The sequence below is a fragment of the Scomber scombrus genome, chromosome 5, assembly GCF_963691925.1.
Source record: "Scomber scombrus chromosome 5, fScoSco1.1, whole genome shotgun sequence".
Classification (NCBI taxonomy): domain Eukaryota; kingdom Metazoa; phylum Chordata; class Actinopteri; order Scombriformes; family Scombridae; genus Scomber; species Scomber scombrus.
In genome coordinates, this window is record NC_084974.1 from 15,000,600 (window position 1) to 15,022,146 (window position 21,547).

The 21,547-nt window shown below is 43.0% G+C and overlaps 1 protein-coding gene across 1 annotated transcript in view; it reads right to left on the reverse strand.

Annotated features, from left to right (window-relative positions):
- Nucleotides 1-21,547, reverse strand: part of sipa1l3 (signal-induced proliferation-associated 1 like 3) — a 72,113-nt gene that overhangs the window by 20,210 nt on the left and 30,356 nt on the right. Inside the window, exons 2-8 of the mRNA XM_062418774.1 lie at nt 19,236-19,310; nt 8,526-9,218; nt 6,874-7,864; nt 4,043-4,173; nt 1,451-1,639; nt 663-837; nt 431-534 (exon numbers count right to left, since the gene is read on the reverse strand). Coding sequence (XP_062274758.1) covers nt 431-534; nt 663-837; nt 1,451-1,639; nt 4,043-4,173; nt 6,874-7,864; nt 8,526-9,014 — 2,079 coding nt within the window. The 5' untranslated portion in view covers nt 9,015-9,218; nt 19,236-19,310. The remainder of the gene's footprint in view (nt 1-430; nt 535-662; nt 838-1,450; nt 1,640-4,042; nt 4,174-6,873; nt 7,865-8,525; nt 9,219-19,235; nt 19,311-21,547) is intronic.

Below are 21,547 nucleotides of genomic sequence, written 5' to 3' on the forward strand. Positions count from 1 at the left end.
AGGGAGAAAATAAAGAAACTACTCACTACTGAACCCCACCCAGCTCTGATCCACTTAAAGAATGAGAGGCAGAGAGAGGGCAAAAGAAAAAGCCAGTGAGTAAAAGAGGACAGAAAGGCAAAGTCACAGAGAACAAAGACTATAAAAACACATAAGCGGCTGAATGAAAGCGGAAAGAGACTCTAAATGAAGAGGGCGACACAAGTCACGAGTTTCCACTTCATGAATTCTTGCTGTGGTTTACGACCCAAAGCAAATGACAGAAGCTTTAACTGACAACCACAGATACACTTTGAAGGGCTTTGAGTGTCAACAAAGGATAGTCAGGGATGTATTTTCCAGATGTACACGCCACAGCTCGACCTGAGACGTAGCATACAGCCCCAGGATATGGTGCTGGATTTAGGCGGGAGCGCTCCTGAGCCCTTACCTGCTGTGGGTTGCTGGGCATGTACGGCAGCATGGTGGAAACGTGGAACATGACCTCGTAGCCCTGGTAGGTGGTGTACAGGGAGTGGGTGCCCGTAGAGTCCGCTGGAGAGGAACCACAGATGAAAGTGTGTTGTTGAGTGAGAGCTCAAACACAGCAACTGTACAGATGTTTTTTCTAGGGATCATGGGAAGTGGGGGCTGTTGCCTGGGTATTTCTTGAGAGGACTTACTCTTAGTGTCAAGCTGTGCGGCATATTTGGTGAATCCTTTGAGAAGCACCTGCTCCCCCAGCAGCTCCAAAAAGGCAGAGAAGGCAGGCGATGCCTCCTCGTTGTTGTACATCTCCTCCTCTGTGCTTTGGCCTGTGCGGCACAGCAGAACACCCACTTTGTGCTTCTGACTTAACTACAAGGCAGCGGAGAGACAACATTAACATTACAAACACTCACACAGCTGAAACACTGCAGTCTGAACCTTCTGCTTCTAATGCAACTTAAGGTCAAAGCAGATCTTATAAATAAGCATTTAACCTTAATATGTATGTGAAGGCACTTACACACACACACACATAGATCACAGTTTCATTGTTGTATAAATCACCTGCACAAACAAAAATAAGTCTAGTGTTGGCAAAACACCTCCACCTTGCACTTCACCCTGCATTAAATAAAAAATGAGATAACCTGGCTAAACATTATAGCTTTTATGGTAACACACTCCTGCTCAAACACACCACACCCTCTGCTTCACACAGCTTTCTCTGCCCTGTAATTTAGTTATACAGGTTTCAAACACCTTTACACAAACTGTTTGAGCCTACCATATGTCAGCATCTTTTACTATTTGCTTTGCAGTAATTTAACCAGATATACTGGCTGACTGAGCAGGTACACTTTCTGTATTCAGATTGTCCCCTCCAGGGACAATCTGAATACAGACACTACAGCTGCCGGGACCAACCGGTAGTTTCATTGCAGCAGATGAAAAAAAAGCAAGCAAATACAGACACCGAACTCACCCCCTGTTCGTCCTGTTTGAGAAGCTGCTCTGTGACCTTGGGCGTGCTGAGCGCCAGTCTCAAGCAGGAGACACTGAGTTCGGGGACGACCTGCTCAAGGATCTCCTTGAACGGCAGACCTCGCACCGTGCCGTGCCGTCCCGTAGATGCCACAGCATCCTCTAAAATGGAGCCTCGCAGGGTCACCAGCTGTATGTGGAGACAGGACAAGAGTTGTCAAACTGGAAGAGATATATTATAAGATGTTAAGATTATAACTGAAAGGCCATTTTCCCGAAGGTACTGTGCCAAATAAAACTTTTTATTTGGACACTTAAACAGCAGTTTTTGGTGTTATAGATCATGTAGTGAACACTAGTTCAGAGTATAACATGATAACATTTGTCATTAGTCTGCTGGTACGAGGACTCAGTGATGTAATGAATCAGAGGGGTAATGACGCACTTAGAGTCATAGGAAACAGAGCTTTCATTAAAACAACAGGAAGTTAAATTTTATTAGAATATATTCTCATTAAATTGATTTTATCAGACCAATTCTGTATCTGTTGACCCTCTTCAGGCAGTTCAACTTTCTTTCATATTAACAAGGATTACTGACATCCACATTTTACACTTCCCCTAAGATATTTGCTTGGTCATGCCACTTGTAAAAAATGTATAATTTCATATTTTATATTGTCTCATTCATAAGAAGCTGTGTTTTCTCAGTTTTGCACTTAAACTAAAAACATAATAAAAATAACATAAGCTGAATAAAATCGCTAAACAGGTAGGGCTGTTTGAATCCTAGCCTGGGCAAACAGTATCACAGGGAAGACACAGGAACATGCATATAATATTATTATTGATATGAAGATAAAGGTATTGATCTCCATTTTCCTGCACAGAGAGGTCAAAGGAAGTCTCCTGGAAGTGGAGAGGTTGACGATTAGTACCCTGGGTGCTTCAAATAGGTACATCAGACGATAGTATCCTGCTGCCCTGAAGCTACATGTTTTCTCTGTCTCATTCTCACACACAGAATAACACACACACACACACACACACACACACACACACACACACACACACACACACACACACACACACACACACACACACACACACACACACACACACACACACACACACACACACACACACACACACACACACACACAGTATGTGCTCTGTGTGGAGCAGTATTGTGAATTAATATTCTGCTCAGTGATGTGCTGCCACAGAGTGCTGCTCCCCTGTGAGGGGAAATTGACCTGCTTCGAAACAGTAAGACTATAATAACTTCAGATACAGTTGAGAGGAGTGCGTTGTTCCGTTGTTCCTTCTCACCGCACTCACACACAGGTTCATAAAAAATGCATGGCAGACTCTGGAGCTGGCAGGGGCTAGAGAGACAGTTGAACCTCCGAGACTCGGGTCTGACGCAGAGAAATAAAACCTGATTGACACACAGCTGAAGTTATGGAGCGATCTTTTCAACTAGTCAGCTTGTGTGCGACGGGGGAGTGAATGACTGCCACATGCTGAGCACGAGTGTGAGAGGGCTGTGTGTATAAATGTGTGATGGAGGGAGAGGGGAAGAGGAGGGAGAGGAAGTTTCTCCACCTTGCTGTGTCAGCACTGCTGCACAGAATTAAATGACAGACTTAAGGTGGATGGATATTTGAGAGGAGCTGCAGCTTGAGCAGGAGAGTCTGCAATCAATCTCTCTTTTTTTTCTGTGTGGGAACAGCAGGCCTGGGTGTGTTGGCTGTGTCTGTTAGCTGAGCTCTGTGTACTTAGATGGCGGAGAGGCTTCATTGTTAGAGCAGAGCTAAGGTGATGAGGCCAGGCAGCCATGTAATCCAGCTAAAAACAACACAGCAGTAGCCGCGCAGACAACACACTCAGGCTGGGACTACAACAACAGTGAACAGAGGCAAACTTTGCTGTTTATTTAAGTGACCTTAATAATGTTAGACAGGTGTTTATAAAGTATTATATACTTATGATTAAATGTCCGCCACACACAGAAAATCAAAAGAAGAACCAGGAGAATAACAAAATATTTCTAAAGATAAAGCGACCAACTCACAGATTCCAAAATACAAGCCTGAAAAAAAGTTGGAAAGCTCCAGTCTGCTTCTCTGGAAGCTGCATCTCTGACTACATGACCAGTCTGTAGTCGGGTCTTTGAACAAATCAGAGGAGAAGCTGCAGATAAACTTGACTAGTTCTCCATAAGCTCATCATTTAATACATAAGTATTTGATCAATCATAAGGGGAAGAGTGGTTGGGTGTGTTCGCTGTGAGCAGTCCAAACGCTTTGGCAGGGCAGCCAGTTTTTGGTTTGGCTTTTCTATGCTGAGACCGTGCAGGTGGAATTTTCCACTGGCAGAACAGAGAGGGGGGGTGAGGAGGGATGGGGGGGGAAGGACGGAAGGTTAAAATTGGGGCAGAGAAGGTGAAAAGTGTCACACAGATATGCAGAGCCGCGCAGGCAGAGCTGGGTTACACGAAAGTAGCTTAAGTATAACACGCTGTCACTGACTCATCACTGTCTCATCACTCAAACATCCACATGACACACTGACGGCATATTGTACATACCTCGCTCGTTCTGACGATGAGTCGGTACTGGTACTGGTCTTTCAGGTCTTTGGTGTCTTCCAGTTTCTCCCTGCGGATGCTCACGGCCACAGGGCCCAGCTTATCGTCTGTCCCAAAGTAGTTTGAGTGCTCTGTGAAGAACGAGAAGAAGAAGTAATTCAGTGTTTGGAGTTTTATCTGCAGCATGGACTTCGGCTATAACCACATATATGACTGACTGCATCAACTAATGTGTGAATCTTTTAGATACTAATGCTGATGGAGTCAACAAAGAGGCCAAATGTGTTCAATGTTAAATGTTGTCTATATTAGTGCTGAATTCTTTAGTTGATTAATAGAAAATGAATTTGCAACAATAAATCCATCATTTAATAAATCAATCAAGTATTTTTTCAGGAAAAATTCCCCAAACTTTACTGGTTCCAGGTTATCAGATGTGAATATTTAGTATTTTTTTAGTCTTCTATGATAGTAAACTGAGAATTGTTGAATGGTGAAGCATTGGTCAGACAAAACCATTGTTTTTATGTCATTAGTTTGTACCTGAAAAGTTGAAAAACGATTTTTCAGATTTATCATTAATTAAAATGATGGTTAGTTGAATCTCTTGTCTAAGCACAAGCAGCCATACAGGAGCTTCATATTTATAAAATAAAATAAAATCCATTCTTAAATTGGTGAGATTAGGATTAAAATCAGTAAATATCTTAATTAAGATAAAGTAAACACACACTTCTGACCAGATGTTCAATGCCACAGAGACATTTGAGTTGATACCAAAAATGCATTGAGGTTTAATATCCGCCACTAACAGGAAATATAAGCTTAAAGAGAATCTGACAGTAAGAGAGAGGAAAACGTACTGTGTGTATGAAGTAAGCTGACAGGAGAAGCACTCAGAACTGAGACAATATGACATGCATATAATAATCAATAGTCAGGAAATGAGTGATCACAAGGCATCACCCTGGTTGGAAAAAGAAAGGACTGAATAGCTTTGTGGTGACGGCTGAGAAAAGCTGGACATTTTTCTGATGATGTGCGTAGAGGCTTTGCTACAAAAGGAGGAATTGATGAGATACATTTAGCCTCTGTGTTTAACAATAGCTGGAATAAGACTATAGAGGAACAAATATGTCTTCAGTCTCATAAATCCAGGAAATGAATAAAATGTGGTGTCATAAGTCGGCAATTAACATTCTGTGGCTTGTTACCAGTTTTGGCACACAACATATTCCTCCATTAAGAGCCAGAGACATAGTTATCAACACACTTCACAAACATCTTGCATGTCCTCTTCTAAAGCTCCTAAGCTAAGCCGCGCTAATGCCAACGCCACAGGCAGCGTGGGAGTCAAGACACAAATTCTGCAGACACTCAGGGAGGAATCTAGTATTCCTCCTCCATCCCTCCTCTGACGGGAATGAATCGAGACGATGTGAACGTTAAGAGACTCAGGCCTGCTCAGCTTCCCTGCTATTTCTTCTGGTGAAACTGTCAGCTTTTTGATGAGGGCACATCACAGCACACACTCGCACAATCACAGCAGCGTTCTGGGGGGACAGCTAAGCTGGAAACGAGTCAGCAGATGAACATATTTTTGGAATAACCTTTATCTGTGTGGCTGCAGGCCTGTCTGTCCCCCCCCCCCACACACACACGCTTGCACACATGTGCTCCTAACAGCATCTGTCGCTAATTAGGGTGCAGCCAGATGATGCTTGCCCAGGGGAAGTTTCATACACTGTCTGAAGAGGTGATGTTGACAAGAAATGCCCACATGTCATGCACTTGTACAGACATGCATCTCTCTCTCTCTCTCTCTCTCTCTCTCTCTCTCTCTCTCTCTCTCTCTCTCTCTCTCTCTCTCTCTCTCTCTCTCTCTCTCTCTCTCTCTCTCTCTCTCTCTCTCTCTCTCTCTCTCTCTCTCTCTCTCTCTCTCTCTCTCTCTCTCTCTCTCTCTCTCTCTCTCTCTCTCACACCAAATTCATATCTGAAGTTAGGCGTTTCCTCTCACACTGACAACAGATGTAAAACAAAGCTGCCCTGGCTGAATATGTAGTTACTTGTTATCATGCAGAAAGGCAGGTGGTGTACCATCAGTTTAGAGTTTGTCAACAGTCCAGTGGCAGGTACATAAATGTGTAATAAAAACTCTGGGATTGTTGCCAGTTTGGCCCGCTGTGCTCTGCTCAGGCCCAGCTGGATATTAACTGCCACAGGATGAGATGTGGGGACTGACACTGGATATAATACAGTATGTATCATTTAGTTATCATTATATGTGGGCTGTTGTCTACATATGTTGGATGTATTTTGATTACTTGTTCAATAAATTAAAGATTTGGTGTATAAAGTGTAATAATCAATCAGAGCTTAAGTTGACATCTTTAAATTGCTTGTTTTCTGAACAACACCCCAAAACCCAAATATAGTTTATAGTTTACAATGATATAAAACAGATAAAAGCTGAAATTCTCACATAAGAGAGGCCAGGACCAGCAAATGTTTTATATTTTTGCTTTATAATTAAATATGAATGTAGTGTTCATGAAAATCAATGCTTTTGTTAGTTTCTCATTAACGTCCAGAGAACATGTTGTAATGTAAATGCGTCGATAAACCACAGTTTTAACAACATGTATGTTTTAATTCTGCAAAGCTTGACTGTGTCCAATCAATTTTTTCTCAGTATGTCTGATTCTTGTGATGTGTGCACAACACAGCTGGCATCAACATCAAAGAATATTTATGGGTGAAGTATAAATCTGCTTTACAGTGAATGTGTTTCTGTGTGTGTGTGTGTGTGTGTGTGTGTGTGTGTGTGTTACCTTTCCCATGGAAGTAGTCTCTGTAGTACCTGGCCCCCAGGTCAACATGCTCTATGCTGTACAGTTTCAGTCTGTCCAGTCTCGTAACCTGCTGTTCAATAGGCACCTCCAGCACTGAGACGCTGGCGTTACTCCTCCTCAGCCAGCTCCTTGCTCCCTCTCCTCCTCCCTCCCCTCCTCGCTCTGCTGACGAGCTGAGGAAGCTGATGTTGCGCTCCCCGTGGCCCCCGGTCTCGTTGAGGAAGTGGGGGCAGCAGAGGAGGAGTGGGCTCGAGCTGTGGGCTCCAGGAGGCCCGTCCAGAGGGTCCATGCCCAGAGAAGGCGTTGTGGAGCCAGGGTCGAGGCTCAGGGTCAGATCCTCGATGCTGGAGTAAACGGGGTCATTCCCGCTCGGAGCCGAGGATTTGGACACAGACAGAGACACTGAAGCAGCTGATGCCCCCGTAGCAGTGTTCCTCCTCTGGGTGACGTATCCGCGCTGAACTGCCGCCTCGTGGAGGTCAAACAGGATGCTCTGAGCGTCGAAGTGGACAAAACTCTTAGGGCACACCCACGGTTTGTAAGATGCATCTGTTGAGCCCCGCCCCCCTCCGTCTTCACCACTCTCTCCTTTCCCTCCATCCAGCTCCCCTCGACTGGAGCTCCGAAGTTTCCGAAACAAAGAAGAGGTGCCCAACGATGACTCTGTCCCTCCACTTTTCTTCCTCACTCGCTCAGCTCCATCCTTCCTCCCTGTCCCTCTGTCGTCCCCACCTGGTGTGGGACCAGGTGAGGGAGCAGAGGGCAAAGCTGCGCTCGGTGGTGAATCTGGAGCACGCAGCAGCTCCCCGAGGCGTATGGGAGCTGTGCTGCGCTGGTCAGGCCTCTCCTGGTGGAACTGGCTGAGCATGTCGAAGAAGCTCTGCTCAGGAATGCCCTGGATGTCGATAGAGGAGGTGCTGCCATACTCTCTGAACAAGTTTCCCATTCCCCCTCCTCCTCGAACCTCCACCTTAGAGCAGAAAGGAGAGAATTTAACAGAGACTACTATCATGAGTGAGTATAAGCAGCAGGGATGCAATGGTTCGTTTAGATGTTCGGATCGATATGTTCTGACCCAAACAATTACTATCAAAATAGATAGAAGTCTAGAAATAGACTTCTAGCTCTTTAGTTCCACCCGAACATTTTGGCAGTGCAACACTGAGCTGTAGCATGCGGGCAAAGAGTATAGAAGCTCACCAGCTTAGCCAAGTTACCCTGGTTACACGTGCTCATGTAGTGCCGCTGCCATCATTATTATAATATGCAGCATTATCCCTGTATTTAAATATCACATGTCCCCTCCCCTCTTTGTGACAATTGGCTTTTCACTTCGACTTTGAGTGAAGCTGTTCTGAACAAGTATAAACACATTTGATTTCCGATGTGGTCACACAGCATGTCAGAACCAGTTCTGAGTGACCATAAATCATCATAACACAGCAGTCAGCAAGTGTGTCCTAACTCCTTGCAGGAAACAGAAGAGTTGTTTTCCTTTTCCACTGAAGCAAAACTTCACTGTTTCAGTAATAGTTTGGACCAATGAGCCATTTTTCAAAAAGGAGGACCAAAATGTTTTCTTCTGTTTTTTTCCTGCTGTAACAAAAACGTACTGAAGATTTGAAGCTCACCTCGTTCTCGTCCTGTTCGCTCAGCGTCACCTCGCTGTTGGAGCGCTGCCTCAGAGGGGGGAAAACACGCAGACTCAAAGGTGAACCTCTCTCAACGCCAAACCCTCCACCTCTGAACTCTACATCCTTGGACCGTCGTCGTGGCAACCTAGTGATTCCACCCCGCACCAACCCGATGTCTGAAGACAAAACTGATGAGGACAATGAAGTGGAGCAGTCGTCTCCGTGGTGATTGTTGCCATATTGCCCGTTTTCAAGCAGCGATTCCCGAGACTGCGCTCGACGTGGGGGCCACTCTGCAATACGCGCCCGAACACCCATTTTAGGTACGGAGACGCGTGGTTGCATGGCCGGGTCTGTTGGGCCAGGCACCAGGTGGCCATTGGGGGTGTGACGAAACGGAGTGTGCTGGGGTAACCCTCCTCCTCCTCCCCCATCCAGGAGATCCGAGGAGGTGCAGGTGACCCCTCTGTCTCTGTAGTTATTCATGGCACCCCAGGAGAACTCAGGGCAGGATAGAGGCCAGATGGGCAGGGGGCTGGCATCGCCCCACACACACACTGCTGACGGTGCTGCAGCCTCCAGCTTCAAAAAACATTGCAGGAAAGACTTCGCTGATCCATGATGGACCCGTTTGAGTCAGGACTGGTCCTCTTCCTCTTCTTCTTGGACTATTTTCAGTCTAATGCAGATCTGAGAAGAGAAAACCAAAGGAATAAATATATATATATAATTTCCAACAAATTAGTTTCAGACACAAAAACCCTAAAACCAAAACAAATTAGATTTAAAATAAATGTTTTAAATCATACAGCTCGAGTGACCCAAATTCTGTTCACAGGCAAAAAGAGCAGTGAATTCTGGAAAGAGCGAATCACTCAACTGTAAAACAATGTAAGACTGATAACACAGAGGGAGGAGGAAAGAGAGGGAGAGAGAGAGAGAGAGAATAAGGTGCAGTGGATATGACAGAGGATTTCTCCCATTGAGGCTAATCTTCAGGAGGCTGACAGGGGATGTTATTATCACACACACTGTGCACTCGAGTGCATGTGCGTGCACACACAAACACTCACATACCCACAGGACATAAAGGCTCTGGCCGCTATGCTGCAGATTAAAACCACTGAAACACTCAGCTCATATTATCGGACTAGAAAGTAATAGATCCCAACAGAGGAAAAGCTCAGTGCACAGACAATTTAAACACTTCAGCACTGAGGCGGAGCCGCTACTCACGTCTCACATAGCCTATATACGTGTTAGAGTATCTCTGCTTTGTAGTTTATAATGTGTATGTTACACTGGTGTGTGTCTAATGAAAACATGTATGTTTGGGTGACTGAAGATAAAAAGGTTGACTGGTTTCTCGGCTGTCCAGACATGACAGACTTATTTTGTTGCCATCCGAGTGCAGATCGCTACATAGCTGAAGCGACTCCATTTCTACTCTATGTACAACTTTGTGTAGTTAATAAACCTTTATGACAAAGATTTGAAGCAGGACGTCAGGAGAGACAGAAAACGGCGAGTGCGCAAAGTGACCCAACAGCTGGAAGGGTGAGGTGGGGTAAATCCAGAAATAGAGCGATTGGACAGACTCGAAAGCAAGGAGGAGAGTGGTACATTGCTCAGTGAACCACAGTGGCGTGCTTTATGATGTGACAGTCACACAGCGTCAAGTCTTAGTAAATCCTTGTAAAGACTCAGAGACTTCTTCTGTCTCTCATGAGGTTTAATGTAATGATTTTTTTAATTCATTAACTTACATGATCATTGCACATGTACAGGAACATTACCAGAGCGCCTTTTGACCTTAGAACTCTGTATTGGAGGTTATTTGTCATTTTAGCGATCTGAAAAGCTTAAACTTGAAATAGTGTTAAGCTCAGTGTCAAGGTTTCAGCAGGTTCTGGTTTTTGAGTCATGGTGAAAGTTTGTAGGTTGGGAATGCAGTGTGACTTGTTTAAAAACATTATATACCAGTCTGTACAGGGGTGGAAGGTTACATATTCTGCAAGAGTGCTTCAGCTAAATGTTTCAAATTCAAATGTGCTGCTAGCGCTTCTTTTCCTTTCTCCTGAATTTACTCCTCCTTTTATCTCATTCTGCATTAAAGTTCTCCGTCCTCGGATTAAAGCTCCTTTATCTCCACCAGTCTATTCTAAAACCAAAAGTAATTCAAATGCGGGCAAGGGGCAAATGAACATCTGCATATCTACCTTTTAAAACATGCTCTCGTTAAATTTCAGACTTGCCAATTTCACTCATTTCCCTCTTTACATTTCCTGCATCTTGCTACTCCATCGTACACTGAATCCATTTAGCTTACATGTTGCTCAAAACCTCCATCGTGTGCCACACTTACACCGGTTTGGTTCCCCTGCAGTACGATCTGTGATCTAAACAGATATTTTATCACACACAGCTTACTGAAGCAGTTTATTAACCAGTATGTATATCAATAGCACTTGACCTTTCATATTTCACCATTGTAAAACTGAATTTCCACATTGAATAACTTATGACTGTTAACATTACACAAAAGCAATAAAGAAATGTATCATATGACACAACCACTAGCAGAAACACACACACACGCAAAAGTAACTGTATTATTGTTTCAACTGTGTCACATCTAACCTCGTTAAAATTTCAGCGCTTTCTCTATACTGCTGTTTCACATGCAAGCACCGGGGTTTAAAAAACTGGAGGAAGCTACACTCGTCTAAATGAAAAAGGGTTTTAACGTCTAATTATTTCCAGTAAGTTTAACAGGCAGCAGAAAGCAAACATTAGGAAGTGTTTTGTGGTGAGAACTAAATCTACTCGTCGTTCTCCAGCTGCCTGAGTTTTGTCAACTCCTGGGCCGACTATCTGGTTATAAAGTCCAATTTGCATAACGTTGAGCTTTTCATTGTGTCGAGGCAGCTCAGAGTGGTTTGTGTGTCTTTTATGGTACACCACGCCTTCTGACGAGCCCTCAATGAATTCATGTCTGGCCCCTATACAGCATTACTCATTCAATCATAGATTTCACACAAATACCATCAACAAAACTCATTCACAGCAAACAAAATCTCCCTATAGTCATACAGACGCGCAAATGTATCATGTCTTTGTTTTGGGGAACCACAGGCACCTCCGGGCCAAAGGCTCCCGCTCTGATCATGCTTTCTGACAGAGTCTTTCCTCATCCGGAGTCCTGTCCTGTGATCCACTATCAGGCCCAATCCCAGATTATCCTGCCCCAGCTGCAGGGGCTGCAGAATGGCTTCATTATGTGTCTGAGGTGCCTGATGAGAGAGGCGATGGAGTGAGTGCGGTCTGATCTTTACCAATAACGTCTGTCAAGATAGAGTTTTTCCTGTGAGACAGTTTGTGTGCGGATTTGTGGTGTTTCCACCAACATGAGTGCAACGAAACTCTGAGAATAAAAGTCGCAATACAATATACACAATACAAGTATAAACACAAATTTGAAAAAATCCTGTTGGTGGCGCTAGATGAAAGTCAAGAGATCACCAAAATATTAAAATATTACAATTCATCCTGAGGAGAAAATGAACATCTGTACCAAATTTCATAGTAATCCATCCATGCTAAGATGACTAAAAACAAAAGAATAGCCCTTGCTCTTTTATCCTGACGGGTTAATCAGCTCAGTAGTGAGCCTGTGTCTGGCCTGGTGTGATACACAGATCACATCTCAGAGGTTGACCAATATCCTTTCTCTGACTGTACCTTCTACAATCTGCCTCAACCATGAAGCTGACAATGACTGTGTTCTGCATCACCCATCACTGAGTAGCAAATTAACATAACGATATGTTTCTCTCAGGTTGTTGAAAACAGCAGAATAACAATTTAAACACTTAAATGATGTTTAAAGAGGGTAAACACACAGACAGCAGAGATTTACTATGAAATCTGTCAAGATGTGCTAAATGAATCATGTATCTTTATCCAAATTATAAGATCCATTTGAGTATGGAAGTAACCATGAGATTAGTATGCATTATAAAATCATCTAAACTCAAGGCCCACACACTAGTGTTTTCAGAGCTTTCAACCTTTCATGGTTTTCATCAGTCAGCAGCACTGACAAACAACAACCGAAATGTGTTGTGTGGAGAAAAAACATCCCCACAAACTTTAACCCAGGAAACAGTATCTGATTATCAATTTCAAACAGTACATTTGTAGTAACAATCCAAAACATCAGTTTAGTTTAAGGCCACAGACAAAGTTACACTTTGCGGAGGAGGGGAAAGGTCGATATAATGTACATCAGCAAACCACATATTCAGGAGTTAAATGTGAGAGGTTTTTATGACATGCAGGTGACAGCTAGGTTGGGGCTATGTGGGAGGGTTTATTCAAAATAAATCACTACTTTTAAAGCCAAACACCAGCGAAATATAATATGATTATGAACCGAGGGCAAAAAGGAAATCTCTAGAAATCCAGAAATCTGTGAGGAGAGAGAATTAAATCTGTATACACATTCAGCTTTGGCCCAGACATCAGAAGACACACGTCACACGTCACACGTCACACACACACACACACACACACACACACACACACACACACACACACACACACACACACACACACACACACACACACACACACACACACACACACACACAATGCCTTTTAATTACTCACATACAGTAATTAATTAGCTCTAAGATGTACCTCCCTTGTTCTGTCTCTCCCATTCATGCTCCCTCCCTCCACGCCCGCTCTGAGCTGCTCTGCATGATGCAGGCTTGGCCTGAGCACCGCAAACACACACCGAGGCTGGTAATTACACCGGTTAGATGGTAGTAATGACAGAGTTAGCAGAGGAGTGCAGCTTCCAGAGGAATGAGTGCACTCAATGTGGAGGAGGTGCTGCCTCTTCTGCTTGCTGCTATGTCAGACCGATACGGGCCCTGAGATCAGCGTGGAGAGAGAGTCGAGAGCATAAAGGGATCAGAGATGACGAGGGACAAACCTGTAGTATGTTTCTGTCTCAGTTACTGCCAAAACAGAAAGCAGTCTAATTATATCTGAAACTAAAGCAGGGAACGTTTAGAGACCAAATACCAAGGTCTACTGAGGAAAATCAATCAAATCAGTAACATAAAACAAAGATTAACTGATGTAACAGATTTCTAAACAAAAAAAAGAAAGAAAACAAACTAACTCTCCAGATAATTACAGTTATTGAACATGTTTAAATCCAGCAAACGATGCCACAGTGCGAGCTAGATTACGGCCTGGTTGGAAGAACAGATGGTGGTACATATGACTGGCAGACGGCAGATAGGAGCAGAGGAAAGAGGGACGCTGTAACACAACACAATACAGTGCTGGCAGGCAGCCTGGGGACAGTACGTCAAGCATCCGTGACACCATGGCGTCTGATGGAGGAGACGGAACAGGAGGCGCTATCAGCTCTCCACCCTTAACTCTGCCTCACTGACCTCATGTCATGTAGAAGTGAACGGCTACTCAAGTTAGAGACAACTGAAGTGAGGGATTAAAAAAAAAGAGTGATTATTAAAGTGAAAACATGTAAACATAAAAATAATCTTAAACCATGTGAGATAGTTTAATAAGATGTGTAACAAATAGTAAGTATAAAGCAGAGCTGTGGACTGGAGATTTGGATTTCAGCTATAAAAATTAAATATTGAGACTTGTCTTGACTTGAAACTTAAAATATATTAAAGCTTTAAGCAAATCATAAACACTGGATTTTTTAATCATTAGAAAAATACTTCGTGACTATCATTACTAACAGCTGTGTTATTCAAATAAAAGGGTTCATATTATTTTAAATTTATTACAATAATACCTAAATGCCAATATGTACATTCAAAGATTTATTAGTTACTGTAATTGTTATAGATTCTGTCGCTGATCACTTACACTGGACGAACATTAGGAACAGCCAGTATGGTTAAAATGACTGATTTTTGACACGTAAAAAAAGTATTTATGAACATGCAGTTTTTTGAGTATTGTTTGAAGATAGAATTGGAAAAATGTGAACCTTCAGTGGTAACCAGTCAGATACTTTAGAGACTTAAAACTAATCTGCTTTTGAAGACTTTAACTTGACTAAAACAGCTTTGGTATAAAGAGCTTTATATGAAGTGTCTAAAAGTTAAAGGAGATCAGTGATGTTCTATGAGTTCAGTAGTGTCATTAAAAGGAAGCGGTAGATGTGAAGTGTCCTGGGGCTGGATGTAGTAAGTTCATTTCCATTGTGCTCAGTTGGAAAGGCTCATGATCAGACGTTACAGGATAACTGCCGTCTGTCTGCGTTTTCCTGATGTGCCCTGGCGTACAGTAAGTGCAAAATGGAGCTTTGGCGCTCTGCTGTGAGCAAGGCATCATTCTTGACCCCAGCTGTAACAGAACTGAGTTTTCTTTCCCTGCAGCAGGAAATATTCCTCCACAACTAGAAATGCAAATAGTGAGGAATCATCATTTGGACTCTGTTGCTCAGCCCTACAAAAATAAGAGCACCATCGGTCACGCTTCATGATAAATGCCGAAATTTGAGCCATTCGTCATGTGCAACACAAACTGCAGGAAGATGCCTCAGGGAAAAATCAAATCTCAGTAACAAACTACCCCAAGTGCCTGACCGCCTACTGCAACAACAAAACTCCACAGGAAGCAGCCAAAAAAACACGGACATATCAGAACACTGGGCTGGAAGGAAACACACAGTCAAAGCCTCAGACTCTGGTCTATATTGGGCTCATAAGTCTTATCTGGAGGCGACATCTCTCCCTCTCAGGCTGGAGCTTCGCGAAGCCACAGCTCTCTCTCTCTCTCCCTCTCTCTCCGTTGCCCCGCTTTCCTTCCCACTCACTTTCTTCCCCAGTCTTTTCCTCGAGTCTCTCCTGACCCTGCTGTCATTGTCTCCATTGATTTCCGTCTACATTGTTTTCCCACATCCCGCTGATGTCGCTGGTGTCACTTCCATCTGCCTGTCTGTCTGTCAAGCTGCCGTCCCATGACACTGAGGCGGCTCGAGGAGGAGGATGACCAGGGGTTGGGGTGAAAAGAGCAAGACGCATTTAGGAAGGATTTTTTTTTTTTTTTAAAAGGCACTCTCCCAAAACACACGTTCAGACATCCATGTAAGAAGCCCGATGATTTGCATCTAGTTGGAGAATCAAGAATCGCAGCCCACATCACCATTCATCATCATCATCATAATCATCATCTCTGACTGGTTTATCTGTGGTGATGGTGGTGAGAGAGGGAGTAGGAAGTGAGGAGGTGGAAGTCGATAGGAGAAACAGAGGGGAGGTCAAGATGAACACGCAGGGGGACAAATATGTAAAAGATACTACGACATTTTCCTGATTGAAAATTCATCCCTACAGAGATTTTTTCTTTTTTTTTCTTTCAACCCCTCACAGGGAGGTCAGAGGGATTCAGTGTATTGCTCAGAGACATTTCAACGCCGTAGAGACTCGAGGGGTCATGAACCCAAGACGTCTGGTTGAAGGATGGCCTTTCTAACTGAAATCAATTAACCATTTAAACAAGCAGCTCTACTCTTTAATATGAACACATCCTCTTCCAGGCTCTGTGTTTCTATGGGTAGTTTCATAGTCAGATTGAATATATTCTCAGTGAAGCTTTATCAGCTGTTTCAACCGATAAATTACAGTAAACAGAAGTAGAGAAATACAATAATGTCCCTATCCTATAGTTTGTGCATCACAGCGAGGTGATATATTTTGTTTTTCAACCGTACAATGTCTGGCTCAGTAGATTTCTAGGTTGCAACTGTTTAAAAAAAAAAAAAAAAAAAAAAAAAAAACTTAAGGGAACATTATCTTAAGGTTGTATTTTAAAAAAAACAACGATGGACATTAATGTATTTGGATATTTTAAAACTCTCTATATAGGGCTCAAAAAACCCTGTACTGTCAGACAATCTATATATGGCACATTTTTCCCCTTTTTTAGGCCCGAGCGGCGACTGCAAGTCGCCTGGCGAAAGCCCTATTGAAATTGTAATGTTTATTAGGGCCCGAGCGGCGACTGCAAGTCGCCTGGCGAAAGCCCTATTGAAATTGTAATGTTTATTATTATTATTATTATTATTATTCTTCCGACATTTCGTGCCCCAATTTCGCCCCTTTCACAAAAGTGAAAATGCTTATACTTTTGCACGGACGTCCGGCCTCATCCGAAATTCGATATTTTTGGGTGGTCGCACATGGTCGACACAGAATGGCGGAATAGCGCCCCCTACAAAGTCCAAAAATGCCCATAGGGAATTTTGCTAACTTTGTCCTATGCTCACAAAATTCGGTACACATATGTATTATACCCACATATACAAAAAAGCCTCTTGACCTCATGACCTCAACCCAACAGGAAGTCGGCCATTTTGGTTTTGATTTTTCCCACCTAAAATTAACTCCTCCCACAGCGTTCGCCCGATCAAGTTCAAATTAGGTACGCAACATCTCCAGACCTAGCTGAGCTTAAGTTGTGCTCTGTGCATCCGTAGGTCAAAGGGCGTGTCTGCCAGGGCTCAACTAACTTTGGCGTGCTCGCCATGTACATACGAGTGGCTCTCACGCCCACATACTTCATACAATCAGCTTCAAACTTGCTGGACATGATGATGGCTCCGCCCTGAACGTCCCGATATATTAACTTCCCACGTGACTCATAGCGCCCCCCGGTGGTAACAGGAAGTTAACTAAGATTCATTAAAATTACATAGTTTGCCCCATCAACTTCATTCAGAACCAGTTGGTGAAGCTACATTATGAACACTGTGAAGCTACGAGTAATGGCGTCCGTGTGGCGACGCGGCGACCATCAATTCCTCGCCATGAAAATACGTTTGGCTTTTTGATGGCTTTATTGAACTCGTATCATCATGAAAATTGGTACACAGGTCCAGGGTGCCGACTTCAACGTCTCCATTCGCTCATAGGCGATCTCACTCGTGTCGCCCCCTAGTGGAAACAGGAAGTGCCATATTTTACATCATCATTGTGCGATTTCCACAAAACTTCACATGTGTAATCACTGTCCCACCCTGAACGCAACCGCTTGTGTTTTGTTACACTCTACTGCCCCCTGGTGGATGAACCATCAACCTCTCATAACTCCTTCATGCTTTGTCCAATTCACTCCAAACTTCACATGACTGATGAGTGGCCGCCCTGAACACACCAGACCACACCAGACCATATGTGTAACTACATGTGACTGCCCCCTACTGGATGAACGAAACATTGCATTTTTGGCCTCCTTCCAGGTTTTTTCTCACTTTCTGCTTCACGCCACAGCCCATGGGTGGCATGGGTGAGCGAGGGCCCGCCATCGCCGCTTGCGGCTTTAATTTCTTCTTGAAAACCCGTTAAGATAAATATAGTTTCATGAATATGAATAGATAGATATGAACCAGACAGGACTGTCAGATTTTGGCTAACCCAGCAAATACCTGAGAAGTAGTCATATCTAATATATATATAATATATATATATATATATATATATATATATATATGCTGCTCATATAATATATTACAATATAAAGCTGCTTATTGCTTTGCATCATTACCCACTCTAAGCTAATACACCCAAAGACAATGGGATAGCTGCCATGATATACAGTATGGAGTAGTATGAACTTTATATTCCATGATATTGCCGATCTTTAATGGCAGGAACCTCCATATCTGCTTTCAACAGTGTCAACAATCAACAATTATTATCCCCAAATGGTTCTGCTTCATAATGTCATGTAAGAGAATCACAGATATTACAACATAACATATGACTGAAACTCCTAGAATGACTACATAGTAATAATAAAGCTTTGAGAGTAAACAATGAAACAATAACTTTGTTTACACTAAATTGAATTCAGATAGCATCAGCACAGAGAGTGTTTATGTTTCGGGAAGGTGTTGTCTGAGCAGGTCAAAGTGCTTCCTGAGGCAAACAAAAAAAGGACTGTAAATCAAAAGGTTAATGATAACAACACATTCTTGACCTCCAGAATAAAACTGAACAGACTCGTGATGTAACTTAGATAACAAAGAATTAGAGAGCATTATGGGACTTCCTGTTAAGCTAGGCGTTGTGTTTTCTGACAGTAGCTGCTGGTGTAGCTCTCCTTTATTGAGGCAGAGTACACGTCAGGTGACCTGCTTTTCATTATCAGTACAATATTCAAATGAGGACTTTCTATTAAATAAAGGGGCAGACAGCTTACCCGAATAATGCTGAAAGATATCTGGGTCATCGAGCCCATTAGCCTTTATCAAGTTTTTGAGTCTCACGTTTCTCATAAAAACACTCAAATATTCTGCAAGTGAAGGGAGTTAAATGTGAGAGTTACAATGAAGCAGGACAAAGGCGATAAATCTACTATCAAGACAAGTTTGGGACCAGATTGAGAGAGCTAGATACAACACACAACATGTTTATATCACCTAAACACACACACACACACAAATGAAAACCAAACATAGTGAGGCTACACAGTGGCACTGGCAGATCAGTAAGTTCATAAAAAGTTGGACCAAACAGCCCAAAACAAATGTTTGCTTTAAATTGAGCTAAATGTTACAGTCTGTCAAAGTAAAATCTTTAAAATCATCCAGATTAAAAGTGTCTGCTTACAAAGTAAATCAAACTTTTTCCACACTTATTTTACCTTGTTCTGGTTTCAGCTGCACAGGTGAAGCAGGCGTGGTGACGCGGTGCAGAGGAGAAAGCTCGGTTTTTCACTCTGAACAAGAAATGGAGAGAAAGAAACATCACGTTAACCTAAAGTTTAAGGGTTTTTTTAGGTTACAAAAAGCTCAATGTTGCATTGCTTCAACAGCTTTAAAGTAGTTTTAACCTTTTGTACTTCACATGAGCTGTTTGTCTGACAGTTGAGGGTGTGAGCAGTGTGTGTGTGTGTGTGTGTTTCCGCAGAGCAGCTGTAATCAGTTTCACGCTCGTCAGGTCATCCACACAGACACACCTATTGTTTGTGAGGAGTCTGAACAGAAATGCCCGAGGCTCTCTGTACTCCAAACACGTTTGCATACACACTGACTGGCTTGCACACAAACACCACATAATGGAGGCTTTGCTGTGTGTTTTTGCCTCTCCTAAAAACGGCTGTTTTAATATCAGCTCAAATATTGAACCATGAATAACGTGCATGATAAATGAAAACAGCAAATGGATTCATAAATAGTATAACAGCATCTATGCTTAATTTCCTTCCTCGTCCTCACAACCGAACTCCATCTTCAGGCTCTTCCGAGAGAGAGAGAGAGAGAGAGAGAGAGAGAGCAGATGGAAATGCAGAGAGAGAGTGGAAACAAAGTGAACGAGGCTGTGCAGTTTGATTAGAGGTTGAGGGGGCTAAGAACAGTACAAGTAGGGCATAAAGAGAGGGGTGAAGTAGGGCCAAGAGATGGGGGTGGGTGGGAATCAGCAGACATTATATCCTGAGGGGGAGGCCCATTACTGTCTGACAAATACAGTTCTAATCAATACTGATCAATCAGGGCCCACTTACCCTACCATGGCAAGCAGAATAACACTGTCTTTAGCAGAGATGGGGGAGCAGGGGTAGATAGGGGTCAATGATTGTGTGAGTGTCTATTTTCCTGCAGCGGAGCGTCTGTCCTTAACAAAGCCGGCAGCATCAGCATGGATTTAAAGCTCAAGCTTCACTTCACTGCTCCGAAAATGAAATTAAACTGTAAGTGAAAACTTCCCAACCATGACTCCACAGACCCTTGTATACAGCCTTACACTTCACAGCCTGTGTGAAAGCTACTGTCTGCGGCCGCTATCACGCACACTCAAGTGCACACATCACATTAGTGGAGCCGAACCCACGCATTTGTTTCATGTAAAAAATAAAGAAAATGTCACGAGATAAAGTTTTCAGCAAGAAACTACAATTATTATTATTATAAATTATGTTGAGCTGAATGTAAACTTGCAGCATTTAAAAGAGTGGAAAGATTTTATCAAGTGAGGACTAGGTTTCCCTCCAGCATTTGACTTCAATATAGACTACATGACTTTGCTGTTTGAGATCTGAGACAGAAACTGTGAAGTAGAGCTCATTCCAGTTGCTTAAGTTAGTTTAAGAGGTGCCGAGACACATCTTAACCTCGTCTGGAACTGCCTTTCATAAATGTTTGATTTCATCATAGCCAAAAACACTTGTAGCTGGTGAACCGTAACCAGAGTGCAGCAGGAAACTGGAGGCAGCATTCATACCTGTAACAGATCTCTCCACCTGAAATAATCTTATAATGACTTCAGCTGGGATGAGTTTAGTGTAGATTTAACACCCACAAAGCAACAAGACAACATCTGGGATTGAAAAGAGTCTTTTAGTGTGAGCAGTACAGTAATCCTGAGCGGCTTTATGTGTCATAACCACATTATGGCACTAACTTGAACATTTAATGGCAGACAAAGTGGTCAGACGATGACAGCGAGGGACAAACATTTCTGGTAAACCACACACAATGAAAGTAAAACCTCACATGTTGTCACAGTGTTGGATCACCTCCTCTGGGTCACAGGCTGCTATCTGAGGAATGGCTGCTATTCCTGAATTACCTGTGTCTCAAAACTCAACTTACAGCAACACTTTCAACTATTTAAGTCAACAAAACGAAAACAAGTCTGTGGAAAGGTGAACAGCCAACTTCTGATGCATCACCTGATATCACAGTAAATGTCCACAGGCACACTGTGGAACAAGTTGAACAGAGCATTCATGAGCACCACGATGAAAAGACAAATGACCTCTGAGGCCTCCACAAAAACACTGACTCTTAACACCAAGTAAGCCTCTTACAGGAAAGCAGTGAAGTGCAGAGAGCAGAGCCGAATCCAGACTCAGACTCAGACCTCCGCACGTGCCCGGTGGAAAAGTCGAATTGTGTGATTGCGACTCTGGTTAAGTCTTAAGAGTATGCAGTATATTTAGTCGTGGAGTCATTC